Genomic DNA, 20,035 nt, shown 5'->3' with positions numbered 1-20,035 from the left:
ATGTTCTGTCTTTCTCTTACAGTTTTTTTTCAATTATCTGAATTTTTGTCTACTATTACTAAAGGCACCGGAAGCATCTAAAGATGAAAATAAAATTGTATGCAAGAGCGTTTTTATTCATACAGAATCCTTTCAATTGTTCACATGTTCAATTTGTTAGTTTTTTCTTATTGCTTGCTTGATCCTTGGGAAGTTATATCTGCTTTGAAAGTACTTTATACTGAAGGGGTGTAGGGTAGGCTCTGTCCTGATATATGGTACCCTCACAGTTTTGGTCTGTCTCCACCTGCTGGACAGGAGGCTCAACCCACGATCTGGACTGATCCGTGGTACTAAGGGAACGAAAATTAGCAGGTAAGAACCAATTTTCCTTTTTGCATTTCTCAAGTAACCTTGACTGGCGGAATGACTTAACACCAGATCCGGGGCTGGACTTAAATTTGCTGCATTGAAAAGTGTGTGTTGGACGACTGGAGATTTACTGCATCAGGGGTGAAATAGTTAATAGCCTCATCTACATGAAATTTACATGCATTTTGTATGCACTAATCTCCTTATTGAATCTGGTGCTAGTCTAGCGCATCCAACTGCTCGTTAACCTGTGAGCTAGGCTGGGTGCACTTTATTGTATCGGCCCCCTAGTGTGCCACCTGCGGTCCCTTATTAGTTTTCCGGCAAATGGTAGATAGTGTAAAACATGCAGTCTATAGAGAAAAAAATTAAAAGTAAGATTAGAAGATTTCTGGAGCCTCCCAGGGGTTGTGAGGCCCTGATTCGGGAGCCTCCCACTCCCTAGAGCATCGGATGGAAGAGCCCTAAGTCCTGCCAGGACCGGGCCCACGCAAGCCGGCATTGCGGCCGAAAACTCATCCACTGCGGGGCACTCTATCCCTAGCTCCTGAGAGATAAAAGGGATAAGTGGCTCCAGTTCCTCCCTTCTGAATAAACATAGGACCCTGGGGTCATCCCCCTCTAGAGGGGGGGGGGGTTTCAACAAAATACTGATCTGGATCCTGGTCATCCAAGGGAGCGGGGAGTTCTGGGGGAGGAGGGACAAACCCCTGCGCATCAGGAACCGCTGGGGCGGACGGTGCAGCAATCGCTATCGCTCAAGCACCTTCTGGAAGGCATATCCCTTCAGACCCCGCAATGGATTGTCGTCATGACGGACGCCAGCCTCTCCGGCTGGGGAGCAGTCTGCCAAACACAGGCCAAGCAGGGGTACTGGTCCCCTGCCCAATCCCACTACATCAGGGGCAGCGGTGCAGCAGACTGAACATTTAGAAGTGGCTGTGGTATACGAGGGCGTATGCCTTGTATAACTTGAGCAAGACATCTTCCGAGATCATGTCTGCTGTGTCTGCCAGAAGATTTCTATGGTGAGTCGTCCAAATCTCAAATGGTGTTCTTCCATTTAAGTGCAATCTCTTGTTTGAAGAGGACTGGAGCAGATAGTGAAGCATCTGGGAGACTCCAAGGTGCATAAGTTACTGGAAGACAAGCCAGAGGGCTTGGGCTTGGTTTCAAGACAATAAGAGATTTCGCCAAACTAAAGGTTCTTCGGACCCTCAAAGGCAGACCGCGGTCAGATCTCTGTTCTGGGGTCAGTCCTTTCAGGGTGGTCAGAAGCCATTCAGAGACAACCCCCGGTACAGGCGCAAGAGGAGCAGAGTTCTCATGAGGACGGTCCGCTTTTCAGTTCCTGCCATCGGAGGGCGCTTTATTTATTTGTTTGTTTGTTTGTTTGTTTGTTTGTTTGTTTTAAGAGGAATGGACCAAACTTACCTTGGACCAGTGGATCATAAGTGTGATAAGAAGGCTTTGCGTTAGAATTTGCTTGCCCACTCTGAGATGCTTACAGTGTTGCCCCCTTGTGCTCATCACGCCAAGTGGGTAGCTGTTCAAGGGACAGTAGACCATTTGCGGCGTCTGGAGGCTATTGTGTCCGTTCCTCCAGAAGAGTAAGGAACAGGAAGGTACTCCATTTATTTTGTCATACTAAAAAAGGAGGGACATTTCACCCCTGCTCGTTGTGGGAGTTTGCATTCATGATTTTTAGTGTTATCATCTTGGCTTTGGGTACAGGTCAATACTGAGGGACTGCAGGTGGCACACTGGGTTATGTAGGAGTGTCAGTAAAACTTTGTCTCCATCTGCTGGCAGGGAAACAAAACCCAGGAGTCTGGGCTGATCTATGGTACTACAGGAATGAAAATTAGCAGGTAAGACCCAATTTTCCTTCATTGTGAGGTTTTGAGCAGAGCATGCCCTATGACTGATGTCCTGCTGCCAGCCAGATCCTCCCATCTCTGCCATGCTTCTGAGCAGAGGAGATCAGGAGCCCTGTGATTGGAGAGTGTGAAGGGGCTGACTTTTGTTTCTTTTATCATCGCAGGGAGTGCAGGGTGGCCGTGCAAAGCGTTACTCCTCCCAGCGTCAAAGGCCTGTTCCTGAGCCTCCCCCCGTGCATATCAGCATCATGGAAGGGCATTATTATGACCCCTGTGAGTCTCTGTTCTCGTTTGTTTCCGATCTCAACTGCAGTCTCCTCTTCAGGCCTGTAGTTCATTTTTATTATTGTTTTTTTATTTTACAGTGCAATTCCAGGGTCCAATCTATACGCACGGCGAGAGCCCTGCACCTCTGCCTCCCCAGGGCATGATCGTGCAGCCAGAAATGCACCTCCCTCACCCAGGTAGGTAAAGGAAGGAGGTAGCTTTAACCTTCAGCAGTCTGGCCACAGACTCCCTTTTCTGAGCCTTGGTTAACATGTACTGTGCTAATTTGAGTCAACACCTTCTTTTGCAGGTTTTCCGCAGTGACTTTTGAATGGGGTTTTCTTTATGGGTTATTCTGCTCTTTTACTTTTTCTGTTTCTACTGACTCTCTTAATATCCCAAAGTGGCTTACAATACAAAGATTTCAAAATGCAGTGCATAAGTAACAAAGCATAGGATCTAGCTCTTTACCATCTGTAACCACAGAAGCTTTGCAAGGGAGTTTTTTTGCGTCTTTTACTTGAGAGAAAAAATGGAAAAGTACAGAGATGTTTAGCCAGGTTCGGGAACAGAAACAGGGAGATAGAAAGTAAAAAACAAAACATCATTTCTGGTCTTTGAGGAGATTTTCAGAAGATGACATAAGAATGGAGAATCATCTTGAGAGAGGTTTAAAGGGACTTGTTCATGAGAGGACTCCTCAGGTCTCCTGGATTCTGCTGGGAGCCCCTTACTCCTCTGGTCAATTCATTGCTAGCTGGTCCCTTCCAAAATGTTGTTTTCCTAGTGTGTAGCAGATGGACTCAGGACCAATGGGTATAGTGTACTCCTGTTAGCAGTTGGAGACGGATCAGATTTCAATCTGACGTCAACCCCTAGTACATATACCCCTGCAGGAAGTGCAGCTCCTCAGTATTTTCCATCTCCAAAGCAGTTAGGGACTATCTGCACGCTCTCAGAGCGTTAGAACAAGAATCAAGGAGAAACCCAAATTTAAGAAGAAAAGAATTTACTGAAGAAGAGCCCCGCTCTCCTGCGGTGATACCCTCGGGTCCCTCCCCCAGTTGAGATTCCCGAAGTGATTTCCGTGGTCCCTCGGAGGTGAGAGCCTCGGTCCGGTGGCCGATTCGCGGCAGGGACCTAGCCCCCGAATCCTCGGGCGCGGCGTAGAGGCAGCCTCGGTCCGGGGGCCGAATCGCAGCGAGGACTTAGCCCCCGATCTCGGGCGCGGCTGAGAGCAGCGGGTGCACCCCTCGAGCGCGGCAGTGAAGGTAGTTGCCCTCTCCCCCCGCAGCCGGAGACCGCCCGGGGCGAAACCGGGAAGCACCGAAGACAAGGTAAGGTGTAAATCTTCTACTTGAACCGGTCTCCGAGGATCGAGGAGGAGCACAGGTCGTCGATTGGAACCAGTGCCACCGGGTTGATCCGCCCTAGCAGGGCTAGGCCCCGGCTATTTCCAGGGTCTGCCCACATGGAGACCCTCTGAGGAGGTCGCCATATTGCCTGCATGCTCGCCGTCGCCATCTTGGCCCTGTTCGCCGCACCGCCTGCCGTCCGAGCCGAGCGCACAAATGGAGCTAAGCGTACAAATTTACATGTGCGCATAAGCTTAGGCGCACATAAAACTTTACGCGTATAAGTCGCGCCCACAGAACAAGGCACACATCTGCGCGCACATCTCTGACGCACTGGAGTGCATAAGAGCTTACGCGTCCATAGACATGGCACCTCCAGAAACAGGAATAAAAGCTCGAGGCCTCTGCCCAGCATGCCAACTCAGAGCCGCTCAGAGCGAGGAAGCCGACGCCCTATGAGCACATGGTGAGGAGGCCCTGAGAGACCCAGGTCAGGGCCAGTCCCACCCAGGGCCCTGTGCTAGCTCCTCAGGGGCCACCCCGGACCTAGCAGGCCCCAGGGAGTCCACTCCACAGTCGGGGACCCCAGAGAACCGGCATCCCTCAACCTAGACCCAGAATCGAGCTCTTGGGTAGAGTTGTTCAAGGGGATTCACGCCTTGGTTAAAATACAGCTGGAACCTGGAGCGTAACAGCCACATGCGACACCAGAGGACCCTCATGCCCCAGGACCCTTGAGGCCTAGGCACAAGTTCACACTGTCCAGAAATCCCACCTACGGGGACACAGACTTCTCCGAAGAAGAATTCGAGCCCCTGGAAGGGCCCCCCCCCCCCCCCGGGGGACAGAGCCACCGAACATGAGACGCTTCTTCACGAGGGATGAGCTCCCGGACCTGATATCCCGATGCCTAAAGGAGCTCGCTATCCTGGGCCAAAGCACCTCGGGGGAACCTAAAAACCCCCTGCGGGAGGGCCTTTGCAGACGTCGCGCCACTTTCCTCTCCCACAGGCGGCGCAACAGCTAATTGACCTAGAGGGGAATGCTCCGGAATCCTCATGGAAAGGGGGTCGAGCCTTGTCTGCCATGATGTACCCCCTGGACCCAGCAACCAAGGAGCTCCTGACGTGCCCTAGAGTGGACGCCATAGTCTGCTCGATCGCCACGAGCACTGCCATCCCAGTGGAGGGAGTAGCGGCGCTCAGGATACACATGACCGGCGCCTGGAAGCCATACTCAAGCATTCATTCAAAGTTGCAGCTCTGGCCTACAGTTTGCGGCCTGCTGCACCGTGGTGACACGTGCCTGCTTATCACAAGACAGGAGTAACACCCCGGGAGAAGACATTGAATCAGCACTATCTTCTCTCACGGGCGCGGCTTCCGATCTAGTGCACACAGCGGCCAGAGCAGTCTCGTCCACAGTGGCAGCCAGCAGAAGGATCCCTCCTGTTTGGCAGCGAACTAGAGAAACTGGCCAACAAATGGGGCGACTCCCCATTACCGCGCATGCCGGAATACAAGACAAAGGGAAACCAGTGTCCCTTCCCCAGGTCCACCAGGGGCAGAAGTTCACAGCGCTTCAACCCTCACATGAGCAACTATCAAGCGTCCCGCCCTACGGGCAGGAACCAGTCCTTCCGGAACAAGCACACCAAGAGGGGAACCAACTCGGGTACAGGCCTCGGCCACACCCCACAATGAGAATCAGCCGACCCATCCAGGGGAAGTAGCCATAGGGGGCAGATTAAGCCTAGTCTACCGCAGATGGGTCGAGATAACCTCGGACAAGTGGGTCCTAGCCATCATCCGAGAGGGGTACCACCTGGACTTCTTTCGAACCCCTCCGGACAAGTTCATGGAATCCCCCTGCCACGACCCCCACAAGAGGGCAGCAGTGGAAGCTACACTGAACAGGCTTCTGGCCCTCAAGGCCATAACTCCGGTACCTACAAGGGCCAGGAATACTGGACATTACTCCATTTACTTCATCGTACCCAAGAAAGAGGGTACATTCAGGCCCATCCTGGACCTCAAGTCGGTCAACCGCCCTAAGGATCCCCCGCTTCCACATGGAAACCCTACGATCCGTCATACGGGCAATACAACCAGGAGAGTTCCTCACATCCCTGGATCTGTCGGAGGCCTACTTACACATCCCAATTCATCAGGAACACCAGCGCTTCCTATGCTTCAAGGTCCTGAATAGTCACTATCAGTTCCGGGCACTACCCTTTGGGTCAGCCAGTGCACCCTGGACGTTCACCAAGGTGATAGTAGTGTTGGCGGCAACACTCAGGAAGGAAGGAATCCTCATCCAGCCCTACATGGACGATTGGCTGATCAGGGCAAAGCAGAGTCATAACACTACTGGAAAGCCTAGGATGGGTGATCAACACCCCTACAGCCCTCACAGTCGCTGGAAGACCTAGGAGTCGGATTCGACACCAAGGAAGACAAGATCAGCCTGAACCCCACGAGGAGAACAAAGCTGCGGAACCGGCTTCAGACCTTACCGAGCGTCCCTCGTCCCACAGCATGGGATTACAAGGCCTTGGGCTGATGGCGTCCACGCTGGAAGTAGTGCCATGGGTGCTAGCCCACATGAGGCCCCTACACGCTCACTTCTATCGGGCGGAGTCCACGATCCCAGAACTACACCGTACGTCTACCACTTCCGGGCAGATTCCAGAACCAGCTATGGTGGTGGCTGCAGAACTGCCACACGAGCCGGGGATCAAAACTATCCTCCCCAACCTGGACCCTGCTCACCACAGATGCCAGTCTACACGGGTGAGGAGCACACTGCCAAGAGTTAACCGCCCAAGGGCAGTAGAACGCAGAAGAAGCGGGATGGTCCATCAACTGCCTAAAGGCGCAGACAGTTAGATTAGCCTGCCTGCGGTTCGCCCACACATTCCAAGACAAAGGGGTCAGAGTGATGTTTAACAACGCCACGACGGTGGCCTACATCAACCAACAGGGCGGAACCAGAAGCCAACAGGTGTTCCTAGAAATAGACCCTCTGATGGCGTGAGCGGAAGCAAATCTCCAGGAGATCCCTGCCGCCCACATCGCCGGGAAAGAAAACATCACGGCAGACTCCCTCAGCAGGGAAAGTCTAAACCCAGGAGAATGGAAGCTGTCGCCCACAGCCTTAAAGATGATAGTGAGTCGGTGGGAGTCCCCAGACATGGACCTTCTAGCAGGCAGGTCCAACGCTCAAATACCAGATACTTCAGCCGCAGGCGGGATCTGCAGTCCCAGGGGATCGAGGCCCTGGTACAGACCTGGCCACCGGGGACCTGCTATACACCTTCCCGGTGGGAAGGTGTATAGCAGGGTCCCCCGGTGTTGCTGTAGCAGGTCCCCTGTGTTGCTGTATCACGAGATACAGCAACACAGGGGACTAGCTCTTCTGGTGGCCCCGGATTGGCCAAGAAGACCCTGGTACACAGACATGAGAAGACTACGGGCAGGGAACTCATTACCCCTGCCCCCACACAGAGGCCTGCTCCAACAAGGCCCGATTCTTCACGAGGACTCAGCTCAATTCTCAGGGCCCGCCTGAGAGAGAACGGATTCTCGGGGGCAGTAATAGATACTCTCCTCCGAGCACGCAAGTTCGCCACATCTCTAAAGTACATAACGATCTGGAGAGTTTTTGAGGCCTGGTGTGAAGGCCACAATGTCAAGCCACGTCCCTCTAAAAGTTCTCGTGATTCTGGAATCCTTACAGAGTGGACTACAGAAGGGCCTGTCCCTCAACTCCATCAAGGCACAGGTGGCAGCATTGTCATGCTACGGCTCCAGGAGCCAGGGCGAAAGCATAGCCTCGCAACCAGATATATCACCCTTCCTGAAAGGAGTCAAACACATTCGGCCACCCCTGAAATGGCCAGTACCTCTGTGGAACCTCAACCTTGTCTTGGAGTTCATAGCGGAACCCGCCTTCAGACCCCTCAGGCCTCCTGTTCCTCCGTCTGTTACCTTAAAGACGGTGTTCTTGCTGGCCGTGTGCTTGGCCCGCTGCACCTCGGAACTACAAACCCTGTCCTGCAGTGAGCCGTTCTTCAGACTCACCCCGGGGTCCATCCATCTATGCACGTTTCCCTATTTCCTCCCCAAAGTGGTCTCACACTTCCACCTTAACCAAACCATCTCACTTCCAACGATGGACGGCTTGAAGAATTCGGAAGAAGCCCGTATACGCTACCTCGCCATCGGCAGACTCCTATCCAGATACTTGGAAAGGTCGGAACCAGTACGAAAGACGGACCACCGTTTCGTCCCCCAGAGCTGAAAGCGAAAGAGTTGAAAGCTGAAAGAGACAAGGGGAAACGTCCTCGTGGGCAACCATTGCCCGCTGGAGCAAGGAAGTCATCAAGGCGACCTACGTAGAAGCGGGAAAGCCACCACCTCTACAGGTCAAGGTCCATTCTACCAGAGTCCAGGCGGTGTCCTGGGCAGAAACTAGAATACTGTCACCTGCCGAGATCTGCAGGGCGACAACTTGGTCCTCCATCCATACCTCCTCCAGATTCTACCGTCTGGATGTACAGACTCAGGAGGACATGCCATTTGCAAGGGCAATCCTAAGTGGGCCATGGGCAGCCTCCCACCCAGTTCGGGAGTAGCTTTTATACATCCCATTGGTCCTGAGTCCATCTGCTACACGCTAGAAAATGGAGAAATTACTTACCTGATAATTTCGTTTTCCTTAGTGTAGACAGATGGACTCGGCATCCCACCCTTGGCTGCCGTTAAGCATGGTTTTCAATGAAGTATGGGTAAGCCATGTTTTAACTTACATAGAGCATCCACCTGCCGGGTGTCGACGCTTTCCGGTTGAGTACACTGGCGGTCGCCAGCTATAGCCAATCAATCAGTTCAAGTTAATCAAGTTAAGTTTAATTAAGTTAACCATATGATGAAGTTAATCAATCACTCAGTCACACATATATCCACAGTGCTTTTCAAGGAAGAATACTGAGGAGCTGCACTTCCTGCAGGGGTATGTACTAGGGGCTGACGTCAGATTGAAATCTGATCCGTCTCCAACTGCTAACAGGAGTACACTATACCCATTGGTCCTGAGTCCATCTGTCTACACTAAGGAAAACGAAATTATCAGGTAAGTAATTTCTCCATTTGTTTTGTTTTTGTGGTTTAGATTTTTATTGATTTTGTAAACAGGATGCATAACTTATCAGTAAAATACAGAAATCAGAATTTTCCTAGCATGAGGCCAGATGGATTCAGGACCAATGGGTTATGTGCTCCATGCTAGCAGATGTAGACGGAGTCAGGTTTCAAAGCTGACGTCACCTTAAATACATCCCTACAGTGACCTCAGCCATTCAGTATCTCTCCGTCTCCTAGCAGATGTGGATTGTACTCTTAAGAATGGGAAATTTTACCTTTAAATTGGAAAAAGATTGAGCCCCGCTCTCCTGCGGTGATACCTAATGGCCCCTTCCCCATTTGAGCATTCCTGAGGCGATTTCTAAGATCCCTCAGAGGTGTGCCTTGGTCCGGTAGCCAGTTCCTGGCGTGGACTTTGCTGCTGAAGCAGTTGAAAAGCAGCAGGTGCAGGAAGCCGAGCGCAGCGGTGACTGCCTATGCTGTCTCCCCCCACAGCTGGAGACAGTCTCTGTACTCAACCTGTAAGCGCTGAGCCCAAGTAAGTAAAGAAGAATTCCTCCGATTCAGAGATGTGGAAGAGCTTTGGTAAGTCTTTCCTCCAGTCTCCTTGTTCGGTGTGCTGTACCGACGACATTCCTGATCCCGTTAGGGCAAAGGAAGGGGGTTTCCGAGCGGGTTGAGCAGTCCCCTGATGGACTAGGCCCTGCTTCAGACTCATGGGCACTCCACATGGCAGGCTGCAGTGGTGCCATCTTTCATACAGTTTGGTGCGGCGCATTTCCCCCCATTGACCATTGGTACGTGTGGTGCAGGCCGACCCTGTTATGTGTCTAATGTGCGGATAACCACACGTATAGATTTGCGCATAACTGGACGCTTATACTTATGCGCATCTGTGCAGACTTATGCGCGCTCGGGCGCTAACCAGCTGAATGCACAAGCTACACTTAACTATGGCTCCGGCAACAAAGAAGCACAAGCGACACTCCCTTTGTGATGTCTGCCATATTAGGGCTGCACAGTCTGACCTAGAATCCTTCCTGTATCAGCACTGTGAAGAAGCCCAGGGAGGGCTGGACTCTCAGAACTTCTCCAAGCCCGGCCCTTCCCAGTCTGAGGACAGGTCAGCCACGACCATATCTGGTAGCACCCCGGATCTGAGCAATCCCGGGACTGTGTCCTCCCCGGGAGAGGGCAGTTCAGCGGCCCCAGCTCCAGTTTCTCCTGGGCTAGGTATGGACCCAGGAGAAACTTGGGTGGAATTCTTTCAGGGTCTTTCAAGTCTTTCAGGGCCTTTCAAGTCTTTGTTCAGGCGCAGTCAGTTGCTGCCTCTGCCCAGTCTGAGCTCCAGCTTGGAATGCCTCGTCCTCCCAGGCCTATCAGCTTGCCTCAGGACATGCCTCACCTCACCAGGGTATCCCTGACAGGGACCCAGACACCACAGATGGAGATGCAGACTCATTAGAGGATGGAAAAATTCCTCCAGGCCTGGAGCTGTACTGGACCATGCTACGGTTTTTCCACAGCGATGAATTGCCGGCCCTGGTCTCCCAGATCCTGAAGACTCTGGGAGTACCCAGCATGGACCCTATGTCGGAACCAAAGAGGAATCCCATCCTGGTTTCTCTATGGAAAGCCTCTTGCTATTTCCCAATGCTGGAAACCATCCAGGAGTTGATTGACCTGGAGTGGGACGCCCCAGAAGCCAGTTTTAAAGGAGGTCGGGCCTTGGAGGCTTTGTACCCTCTGAACCCGGCGGTCAAAGAACACCTGCGCGTCCCAAAAGTGGACGTCCTGGTCTGCGCTGTCTCAAAGCGAACTGTCCCAGTAGAGGGAGGAGCTGCCTTGAAGGATGCACACAATAGGTGGCTGGAGTCCATCCTTAAGCAAGCCTTTGACGCGACAGCAACGACAATGCAGAACGCTTCCTGTTGTTCCCTGGTGGCTCGTTTGTGTCTGCTTCGAGAGAGAGAGAGGGGCAGATAGCTCAGGGGCGGCTCTCAGAGAGGCGATAGAGCCCGCCGTGGCCTTCCAAGCGGATGCAAGCTCTGACCTCGGCCAGAGGAGTAGCCTTAGTGGTGGCGGCCAGAAGACAGCTATGGCTGCAAAATTGGTCAGCGGATGCAACCTCTAAGGTAAAGCTCACAAAGATGCCCTTTAAGGGATCCCTTCTATTCAGAAGCACATTGGAAAAGCTAGCCAGTAAGTGGGGTGAATCTCCAGTGCCTCGGCTACCGGACGATAAGAAAAATAGGTCATAGCGCCCCTTGCCCATGAGGGGTCAGGCTAGGGGTTCCCAGTGCTTCCAGCCCTACAGAAACTCGTCGTTTCAGACATCTTGGTCCTCGGGAAGGTCTCCGTCCTTTCGGAGCCGACAAACAAAAAGAGGAACTGGTTCGGGCTCAGGTTTGACCCGAACTTCCCAGTGAAGTTTGGCTGACCCATCCACGGAACAAGGAGATAGGGGGCCAACTACCCCTCTTCTATCAGAGGTGGGTCGAGATCATGTCTGACAAATGGGTACTAGACATAATACAAGAAGGATATGCTTTGATTTCACAGTATCCCTATGGACATGTTCATGATATCGCCTTGCCACTCCCAGCACAAAAAACTGGCATTAGAATCTACATTGATAAGGCCCCTCAATTTCCAGGCCATAACCCCGGTACCTACATCCCAGGAAAATACAGGGCATTATTCCATCTATTTCATCGTACCCAAGAAGAGAGGATTCATTTCGCCCCATCCTGGATCTAAAGAGCATCAATCGTCATCTGTGAGTAATTCACTTCTGCATGGATACTCTTCGTTCCATCATAATGACCCTACATCCAGGAGAGTTCTGAACATCCCTGGACCTCTCGGAGGCCTACCTTCATATCCCAATCCGTTAAGACCACTAGTGTTTCCTACGCTTTGCGATACTGGGTCACCATTTTCAGTTCCGAGCGTTGCTTTTCGGCCTGGCAACCACCCCCAGAATATTCTCCAAAATTATGGTAGTCGTAGCGGCGGCACTAAGGAAAGAAAAGATCCTGGGGCACCCTTACTTAGATGACTGGCTGATCCAGGCAAAGTCATTGGAAGAGAGGCTCCAGGTGACCAGCCGGGTCATTTCCCTGCTTCAGGAACTCGGTTGGGTCGTGAACATGGACAAGAGTAGTCTCAAGCCCTGCCAGTCCTTAGAGAACCAGGGAGTCCAGTTTGACACCTTGCAGGACAAGATCTTCCTCCCTCCCTCGTGAATAAGGAAACTGATGCGCCAAGTGCGTCGGTTGACGAATACAATGTACCCCAGGGTATGGAGGTATCTCCAGGTCCTCAGCCTCATGGCGTCAACCCTGGAGGTAGTACTGTGGGCAGGGGCACACATGCGCCCACTCTATCGCTCACTGCTGTCACATTGGAACCCACTGTCTCCAAGACTACTCAATTCGCCTCCAACTACCAATGGAAGTATGTTCTCGGCTCCAGTGGTGGCTACAGGAAGTACATCTAAGCAAGGTGTAAGCCTGCCCTCACCAAACTGGCTAGTCCTCACGACGGATGCGAGCCTCTGGGGGTGGGGAGCCCACTGTCAGGAATTGATAACCCAGGGGCGATGGACCAAGGAAGAGGGGCACTGGAACATAAACGGCCTGGAAGCCCAAGCTGTCAGATTAGCATGTCTGCAATTCAGCCATAAGCTCCTGGGACAAGCAGTCTGTGTGATGTTGGACAACGCAACAACTGTAACTACATCAGCCACCAGAGAGGAACCAGAAGCTATCAAGTGTCTCTGGAGATAGACCCCCTTATAGAATTGGCAGAGTTAAATCTACAAGGGATCTCTGCCTCCCATATTGCAGGAAAAGACAACATCAGAGCAGACTTTCTCAGCAGGGAGAGTCTGGATCCAAGGGACTGGGCTTTGTCGACCAGAGCCTTCCAGCTCCTAGTAGATCGCTGGGGCCTCCCATCCATCGACCCACTGGACACATCTCACAATGCAAAGGTCCCCTGCATCTTCAGTCGCAGAAGAGATCAACACTCCCAAGGGATCAATGCTCTTGTCCAGACCTGGCCAGAGGAGGAGGACTTACTGTACACCGTCTCTCTGTGGCCTCTGCTGGGCAAGGTCATTTGTAGGCCCAGATGCCCGTGGTACGCAGACATGCGGAGGCTTCTGGTGGAGAGCCCCCTATGCCTCCCCCCGCACAAGGACTTTTTCCAACAAGGTCCGATCCTTCACAAAGACCCACCTCTGTTTTGTCTTATGGTCTGGCCCTTGAGAGGGCTCACTGGACGAAGCGTGGATATTCGGCGGCTGTAATCACCACCTTGCTCCACGCGTGGAAGTTCTCGACATCCCTGGCGTACGTGAGGATCTGGAGAATATTTGAGGCCTGGTGCGAGGAACATGGGAGTGCCCCCTCAGATAACCAAGGTCCCTATGATTCTGGAATTCTTACAGGAATTCCAGAATCTGTTCTTCCGGTTGACTCCAGGAGCGTTACAGCTTTGCACCGTCCCTTCCTTCTTGCCAAAGGTAGTCTTGGAATTTCACCTGAACCAGTCCATTTCCTTACCATTCCTAGATAGACACAAGGACTTGGAAGACTACCGCCTCCTACGCCACTTAAACATCGGTAGGCTGTTAGTATGGTACCTAGAACCCTCAGAACCGGTGCACAAGACGGATCGCTTGTTTGTTGTTCACGGTGGAAGGAATAAGGCGAAGCAGCTTCGCGAGCTACCATAGCTCGCTGGATCAAGGAAGTGATCACAGGAGCTTATGTAGAGACAGGGAAGCCTTTACCACTTCAGGTTAAAGCTCATTCCACTAGGGCTCAGGCAGTATCCTGGGCTGAAGCTAAGCTATTGTCTACCGTCGACATCTGCCGAGCAGCGACATGGTCTTCCTTGCACACCTTCACCAGGTTCTATCCCCTGGACATCCAAGCCTGAGAAGATGCAGCCTTTGCAAGGGTGGTGCTAACCAAGACCACAGGCAGCCTCCCGCCCCCTTTGAGAGTAGCTTTTGTACATCCCATTGGTCCTGAGTCCATCTGGCTACATGCTAGGAAATGGAGAAATTACTTACCTGATAATTTTGTTTTCCTTAGTGTAGACAGCATCCTGCCCACGGCTGCCCATGAACAGTTTCAAGGAATCGCACATGAATCTCGATCCCAAAGAGATTATGGTAAAGCCATCACCCTATCCCTAGATCTGGGCATCTGTAATAATACTGGGAGTCAGCGCTTATGTTTGGTTGAGTACAGTTATGGTCACCAGTTTTAATCAAGTTTTTAATCAAGTTCTTAAGTTATTAAATTGTATTCAAGTTTTTCAATAGTATGTTCACAATGGCTTTTGAAGAGAATACTGAATGGCTGAGGTCACTGTAGGGGTATATCTAGGGTGACGTCAGCTGTGAAACCTGATTCCGTCTCCATCTAGCAGGGGAGCACATAACCTATTGGTCCTGAGTCCATCTGTCTACACTAAGGAAAAAAAAATTATCAGGTAAGTAATTTCTCCAATCAATACAATTTTTCCTCCCCCCAGATTCCCCCCCCACCTCCCTCTTGACCATCATGCAACATAATAAAAGAAGATACCATCACCCCATATATATCAATAATGCAATTTACTATCCATCCCTAACCACATTATGTAAGGATGGCAAATGTTGAAAAATGTATCTACATTTTCCTGAACATACCCAGATCAGTCCAGACCAGTGGGTTATGTACTCCCACTAGCAGATGGAGGAGAGAACAAAACTTCGAGGCACTGCTATATACTAAGTGTGCCAGCTGTAACTCCTCAGTATTTCTCTGTCTCCAGCAGATGGTGGTGGTGCATACCTGCAGTTCTTGGCTGAGTTCTCTGGAGTTGGTTGCTCCCCGAGGTGCCAGGTTCTGTTTTTGGGCCATCCCTGGCAGTGATAGCCCGAGTGTCCCGGGACCCCTGAAAGCCAGGGGACTGGCTCCCTCAGCGGTTACGAAGCCTCCCTCTGAGTGTCTGCTGACCCAGGGAAGTATCCCCTTTGGAGAAAGTTTGTTATTTTTCTTTTGGCAATGTTAAGTTAAAAAACAAAAAACAGTTCCCTTGATTTTTTTTTGTCAGCAGCTCTTGTTGGGTGCCTCAGTCTGCTCGGCAGGGCTGAGCCCGGCAGTCTCTCAAGCACAGGGGGCTCCGGATGGGTTTCGGGGCCCACCCAGCGCCTTTCCTATCCGAAGAAAATCCAGAAGCTTATTAGTCTGGAATGGGACTCTCCGGAGGCAGGCTTCAAGGTCGGCCGGGTGATGACTAAACTGTATACAGTGCTCGAGGAACATTTGGAGCGCCTGAAGACTCCAAAGGTTGATGCGGCAGTGTCAGCGGTCACTAAGAAGACTACCATCCCGGTGGCGGGAGCCACGGCTCTAAGGGATTTTCAGGACTGCAAGCTGGAACTTCACCTTAAGCACCTGTTTGAGGTTTCCTCCTTGGGTCTTTGAACAGCGGTTTGCATGAGCATGCTGCAGCGATCCTGCTTGTGTTGGATTCAGAAACCTCAGGATCCAACTTCCTCCGGGATTTTGTTCCCGTCCCAGGTGGCCCGGCTGGAGGCAGGAGTCACTTATGTGGCAGATGCTTTGTACGATCTGGGGCATACCTCGGCCCAGAGTATGGTCTCTTCGGTAGCGGCCAGGCGATTGCTGTGGTTTCGAAATTGGGCGGCAGATGTATCTCAGTTATGTAACCTTCCCTTCCAAGGGAAACTTCTCTTTGGTGAGGATCTGAACCAGCTTATAAAGTCCCTGGGAGACACCAGGGGTAACAAGCTGCCTGAGAATAAGAAGCCTTTCAAGAAGTCCTTCGCTCTGTGGAACAGTTTCCGGGACTCTCTAAGATTCAGGTCTGGGAGGGGCAGCCCCTCCTCCTCTGGTTCCAGACAATCATTGGCTCGACAGCAGTCCTTTCAGGGATCCAACAAGTCTGCAAGAGGCGGGAGCCGGGAAGCCTGCCCAATGAAACAGGCCCACCCACTCCTCGTGCTTAGCGGTTGGGGGCAGACTGTCCCAGCTTTTTGAGGAGTGGGCCAAAATCACCTCAGATCAGTGGGTTTTGGATGTAATAAGAGTCTGCTATGCCTTAGAATTTTCTCACCCACTCAAGGAGGCCTTTCTGGAATCGAGCTGCATTTCCCGCAACAAGCGGGCCGCGGTAGAAGACACGCTACAAAGATTACTCTGTCTGGAAGCGATTGTTCCTGTTCCACTGGACGAGCAGGGAAGGGGTCGGTACTCCTTTTATTTTGTGGTCCCAAAAAAAGAGGGTACCTTCCATCCTATCCTAGATCTACAGCAGGTGAACTTGAGATTGAGGGTTTCGCGCTTTCGGATGGAGACTCTAAGAACGATCATCACAGCCGTCCGTAAAGGGGAATTCCTCACTTCCTTAGATCTCACCAGTTCCGGGCTCTCCCCTTCGGCTTGGCGATGGCTCCGCGCACCTTTACCAAGGTGATGATAGTCATGGTGTCCGCCCTCCGGAAGAAGGGGGTGTTGGTTCACCCGTACATCGACAATTGGCTGATTCGAGCAAAGTTTGAGGAGAATTGCTTGCGAGCGGTACACCACGTGACGCAATTACTCCAGTCGCTGGGCTGGGTGATCAATGGGACAAAAAAATCATCTGAACCTATCGCAGTCCCTGGAATATCTGGGAGCTCGTTTCGACACTCGGGTCGGCAAGGTGTTCCTCACAGCAGACAGGATGCGCAAGTTGCAGTAACAAGTGCTTCAAATTCTACATCTTCAAATACCCAGATTTTGGGACTATCTGCAGATTCTGGGCTCTATGGTGTCTGCTTTGGAGTTAGTGCCGTGGGCCTTTGCTCACATGAAGCTGTTGCAGAGAGCTGTCTCGATGGAACCTGGTGTCGGAACAGTACCAACTGCCGTTACCGTTGTCACAGCAGGCTAGGTCCAGCCTGGAGTGGTGGTTATCATCAACTTACAGAAGGGCATGTCCCTCGAAGTCCCAGATTGGGTGGTCGTGTCGACGGACGCAAGCCTCCAAGGCTGTGGGGTGGTGTGTCTGGATCATGCAGCCCAGGGCACCTGGTCCTTGCCGGAACAGTCCTGGTCCATCAATTGCCTCGAGACTAGAGTGGTCCGAAGGGCATTGGTGGCGTTCCTGGCTCAGGTTCGGGGAAGAATGGTTTGCGTCTTCTCGGACCACACCACCACAGTGGCATACCTCAACAGACAGGGAGGGAACCAAGAGCTCGACCGTAGCTCGGGAGGCTCATCTACTCTTTGCTTGGGCCGAGGGTCATCTGGCAGGAATCGCGGCCTCTCACGTGGCAGGCATGGACAACATACAGGCGGACTTCCTCAGCCGACATCAGCTGGATCCCAGGAAGTAGGAACTTTCCCAGGAGGCTTGGAATCACATTTGTGCCAGATGGGTTCCCCAGCTGGATCTCATGGCAACCCGGACCAACTCAAAGACAATGTTCTTCAGTCACAAGGAGGAGGTTGGGGTGGTCGGACTGGATGCACTTGTGTGCAAATGGCCGACCGGGATTCTACTCTGCCTTTCCTCCTTGGCCTCTCATCGGTCGGGTTCTTCAGTGTATAGAGGAGCATCCAGGTTCAGTGGTTCTGGTGGCTCCAGAGTAGCTATGGCTTCCCTGGTTTGCAGACCTCGTCCAGCTAACGACAGATGGTCTGTTGCATCTGGCCCAACTCCTGGATCTCTTACATCAAGGGCCCATCTTTTCGGATCGGGAGGATCGCTTCTCTCTCACGGCCTGGCTTTTGAAAGGTGGCGGCTACACATGAAGGGTTATTTGGAGCCGGTGATTTCCACCCTCCAGGCTACACGTCCCTCCACTTCCATGGCGTATGTTCAAGTGTGGGAAGTGTTTGAGGTCTGGTGTGATCAGCAAGGCGTAGTGTCCCTTTCGGTGACCATTCCCCACATTTGGCTTTTCTGCAGCAGGACTTATCTAAGGGGCCTGGCTTATAATTCCCTCTGAGTCCAGGTTTTGGCTCTAGGATGCCTCAGGGACCGGGTAGGCGGCAAGCCCCTGGCCAGCCATCCAGATGTGGTCCATTTTCCTAAAAGGGGTAAAGCTTCTTCGCTCTCCAGTTTGTAAGTTGTGTCCAGACTGGAATCTTAACCTGGTTTTAATGACTCTTTGTGCTCCGCCCTTTGAGCCGTTGGGACGGGCCTCCCTAAAAGACCTTAGTTTGAAGACTGTTTTCTTGGTGGCCATTTGCTCGGCTAGACGTATTTCCAAATTGCAGGCTCTCTCCTGTCGGGATCCTTTCCTACGCATTTTAGCTGATAAGGTGTCCTTGCATGTACGGTACCTTCCTTCCTGCCTAAAATGGTATCTGCCTTCCATGTGAATCAATCCATGGAGTTGCCTGGTTTCCCGGATTGGTCTCGAGATTCGTCGTCTGGTAGAGACCTTCACCTGTTGGATGTTCTCCAGGTCTTGATCCATTATTTAAGTCACTAATTCCTTTCGAAAGTCGGACCATCTTTTTGTGGTGTTTGGGGGTTCGAAGAGAGGTGTCCAAGGCCTCCTTGGCTCGCTGGTTGAAAGAGACCATTTGTTTGTCCTACATTTTCATGGGTTGGCCTATTTATTATTTATTTATTTATTTTTAATTTTTATATACCGATGTTCCTGTATACAATACATATCACACCGGTTTACATGGAAACTGAACTGTCGCCTCAGGGGCATAATACATTGTAACATGTTGACAAAGAACTTTTAGTGAAACTTTCATAAACAAGATTAACTGAAACAGGGTACAAAATCAGAAAAGTATGTACAGTGGTATGGATAATGTTTATCGCTTCATCAAGTTTTAGCTCTCAGGGAAGGCTTGGGTGAATAGCCAAGACTTTAGCTTCTTTTTGAATGATGGCACAGGCGGCTTCCTGGGCAGAGTGTCAGCTGGTATCGCCTGAAGAAATATGTAGGGCCACAGTCTGGTCTTCTGTGCATACCTTTACAGGACATTACCGTCTGGATGTCTGAGCACCGGAGATCACATTTTTTGGGGAAAGCGTTCTGAGAGTGGGTCTTTCGGGTTCCCACCCAGTGTAGTGTGGCTTTGGTACATCCCACTGGTCTGGACTGATCTGGGTATCTTCAGGAAAGGAAAATTGGGTCTTACCTGCTAATTTTCGTTCCTGTACCACAGATCAGTCCAGAGGCCCACCCTGGTAGAACTACCGAAAGACTGACTTGCCTGGTAGTTAGCCGCTGTATATAAGAAGTATCTAAGGGATATTCCTTATTCATTTGAATGTTATGGGCTAAGGTCCGGAACTGGGGTTCCAGGTTCAAGGGAAACCAACCCTTGAGTTTTTGTTTTCTGGTTCGCCCTGATGGGGTTTTTAGGTTTTTTTTTCTATTGTATCTTGGCTTGGGTATTAATCAATACTGAGGAGCTGCAGGTGGCACATTTTGGTATAAAGCAGTGCCTCGAAGTTTTGTTCTCTGCCTCCATCTGCTGGTGGGAGTGCATAACCCACTGGTCTGGACTGATCTGTGGTATTACAGGAACGAAACTTAGCAGGTAAGATCCAATTTTCCTATCCTGACGAATCGCAGTCAGTTTACCAAGATAGTATAATGAAAAGAATTTCCGTTCAGCCTTTAAACCAGTTGGGCTAGCCTCTTGTTTCCAAGAAGAAGCAATCACCAGGCATGTAGCTATTATCTGTGAGAACAAGATTTATTGAGACCTATTGAGTTCTAATGGGGGGAGAGTCAATAAACAATGCTTGGGGTCCTTAGATACTTGACAATCTAAAATTTCAAATACTAATATTATCCCAGAATCTAGAGATGTTTGCACAGCCTGACCAAATATGGTACAGAGTGCTTTTATGGCCAGCATTTATTAGAAATATGTGGTTAAATCTTATGTAGTTTAGATGGCATCAAATACCAGCGATAAAGCAACTTATATCCATTCTCTGCAGTGAGGGCTGAGATGGAACATTGTTTAAGAGAATTCCTTCCAAA

General features: G+C 51.2%; 1 protein-coding gene across 1 annotated transcript in view; it reads left to right on the top strand.

Moving 5' to 3' along the window:
- Positions 1 to 20,035, top strand: part of CASC3 (CASC3 exon junction complex subunit) — a 131,969-nt gene that overhangs the window by 95,851 nt on the left and 16,083 nt on the right. Inside the window, exons 9-10 of the mRNA XM_029573781.1 lie at positions 2,396 to 2,504; positions 2,597 to 2,695. Coding sequence (XP_029429641.1) covers positions 2,396 to 2,504; positions 2,597 to 2,695 — 208 coding nt within the window. The remainder of the gene's footprint in view (positions 1 to 2,395; positions 2,505 to 2,596; positions 2,696 to 20,035) is intronic.

The sequence above is a fragment of the Rhinatrema bivittatum genome, chromosome 12 (genome assembly GCF_901001135.1).
Source record: "Rhinatrema bivittatum chromosome 12, aRhiBiv1.1, whole genome shotgun sequence".
Lineage (NCBI taxonomy): Eukaryota > Metazoa > Chordata > Amphibia > Gymnophiona > Rhinatrematidae > Rhinatrema > Rhinatrema bivittatum.
Note: the sequence above shows the minus strand (reverse complement) of the source record. Positions and strands in the feature narration are given on the sequence as shown.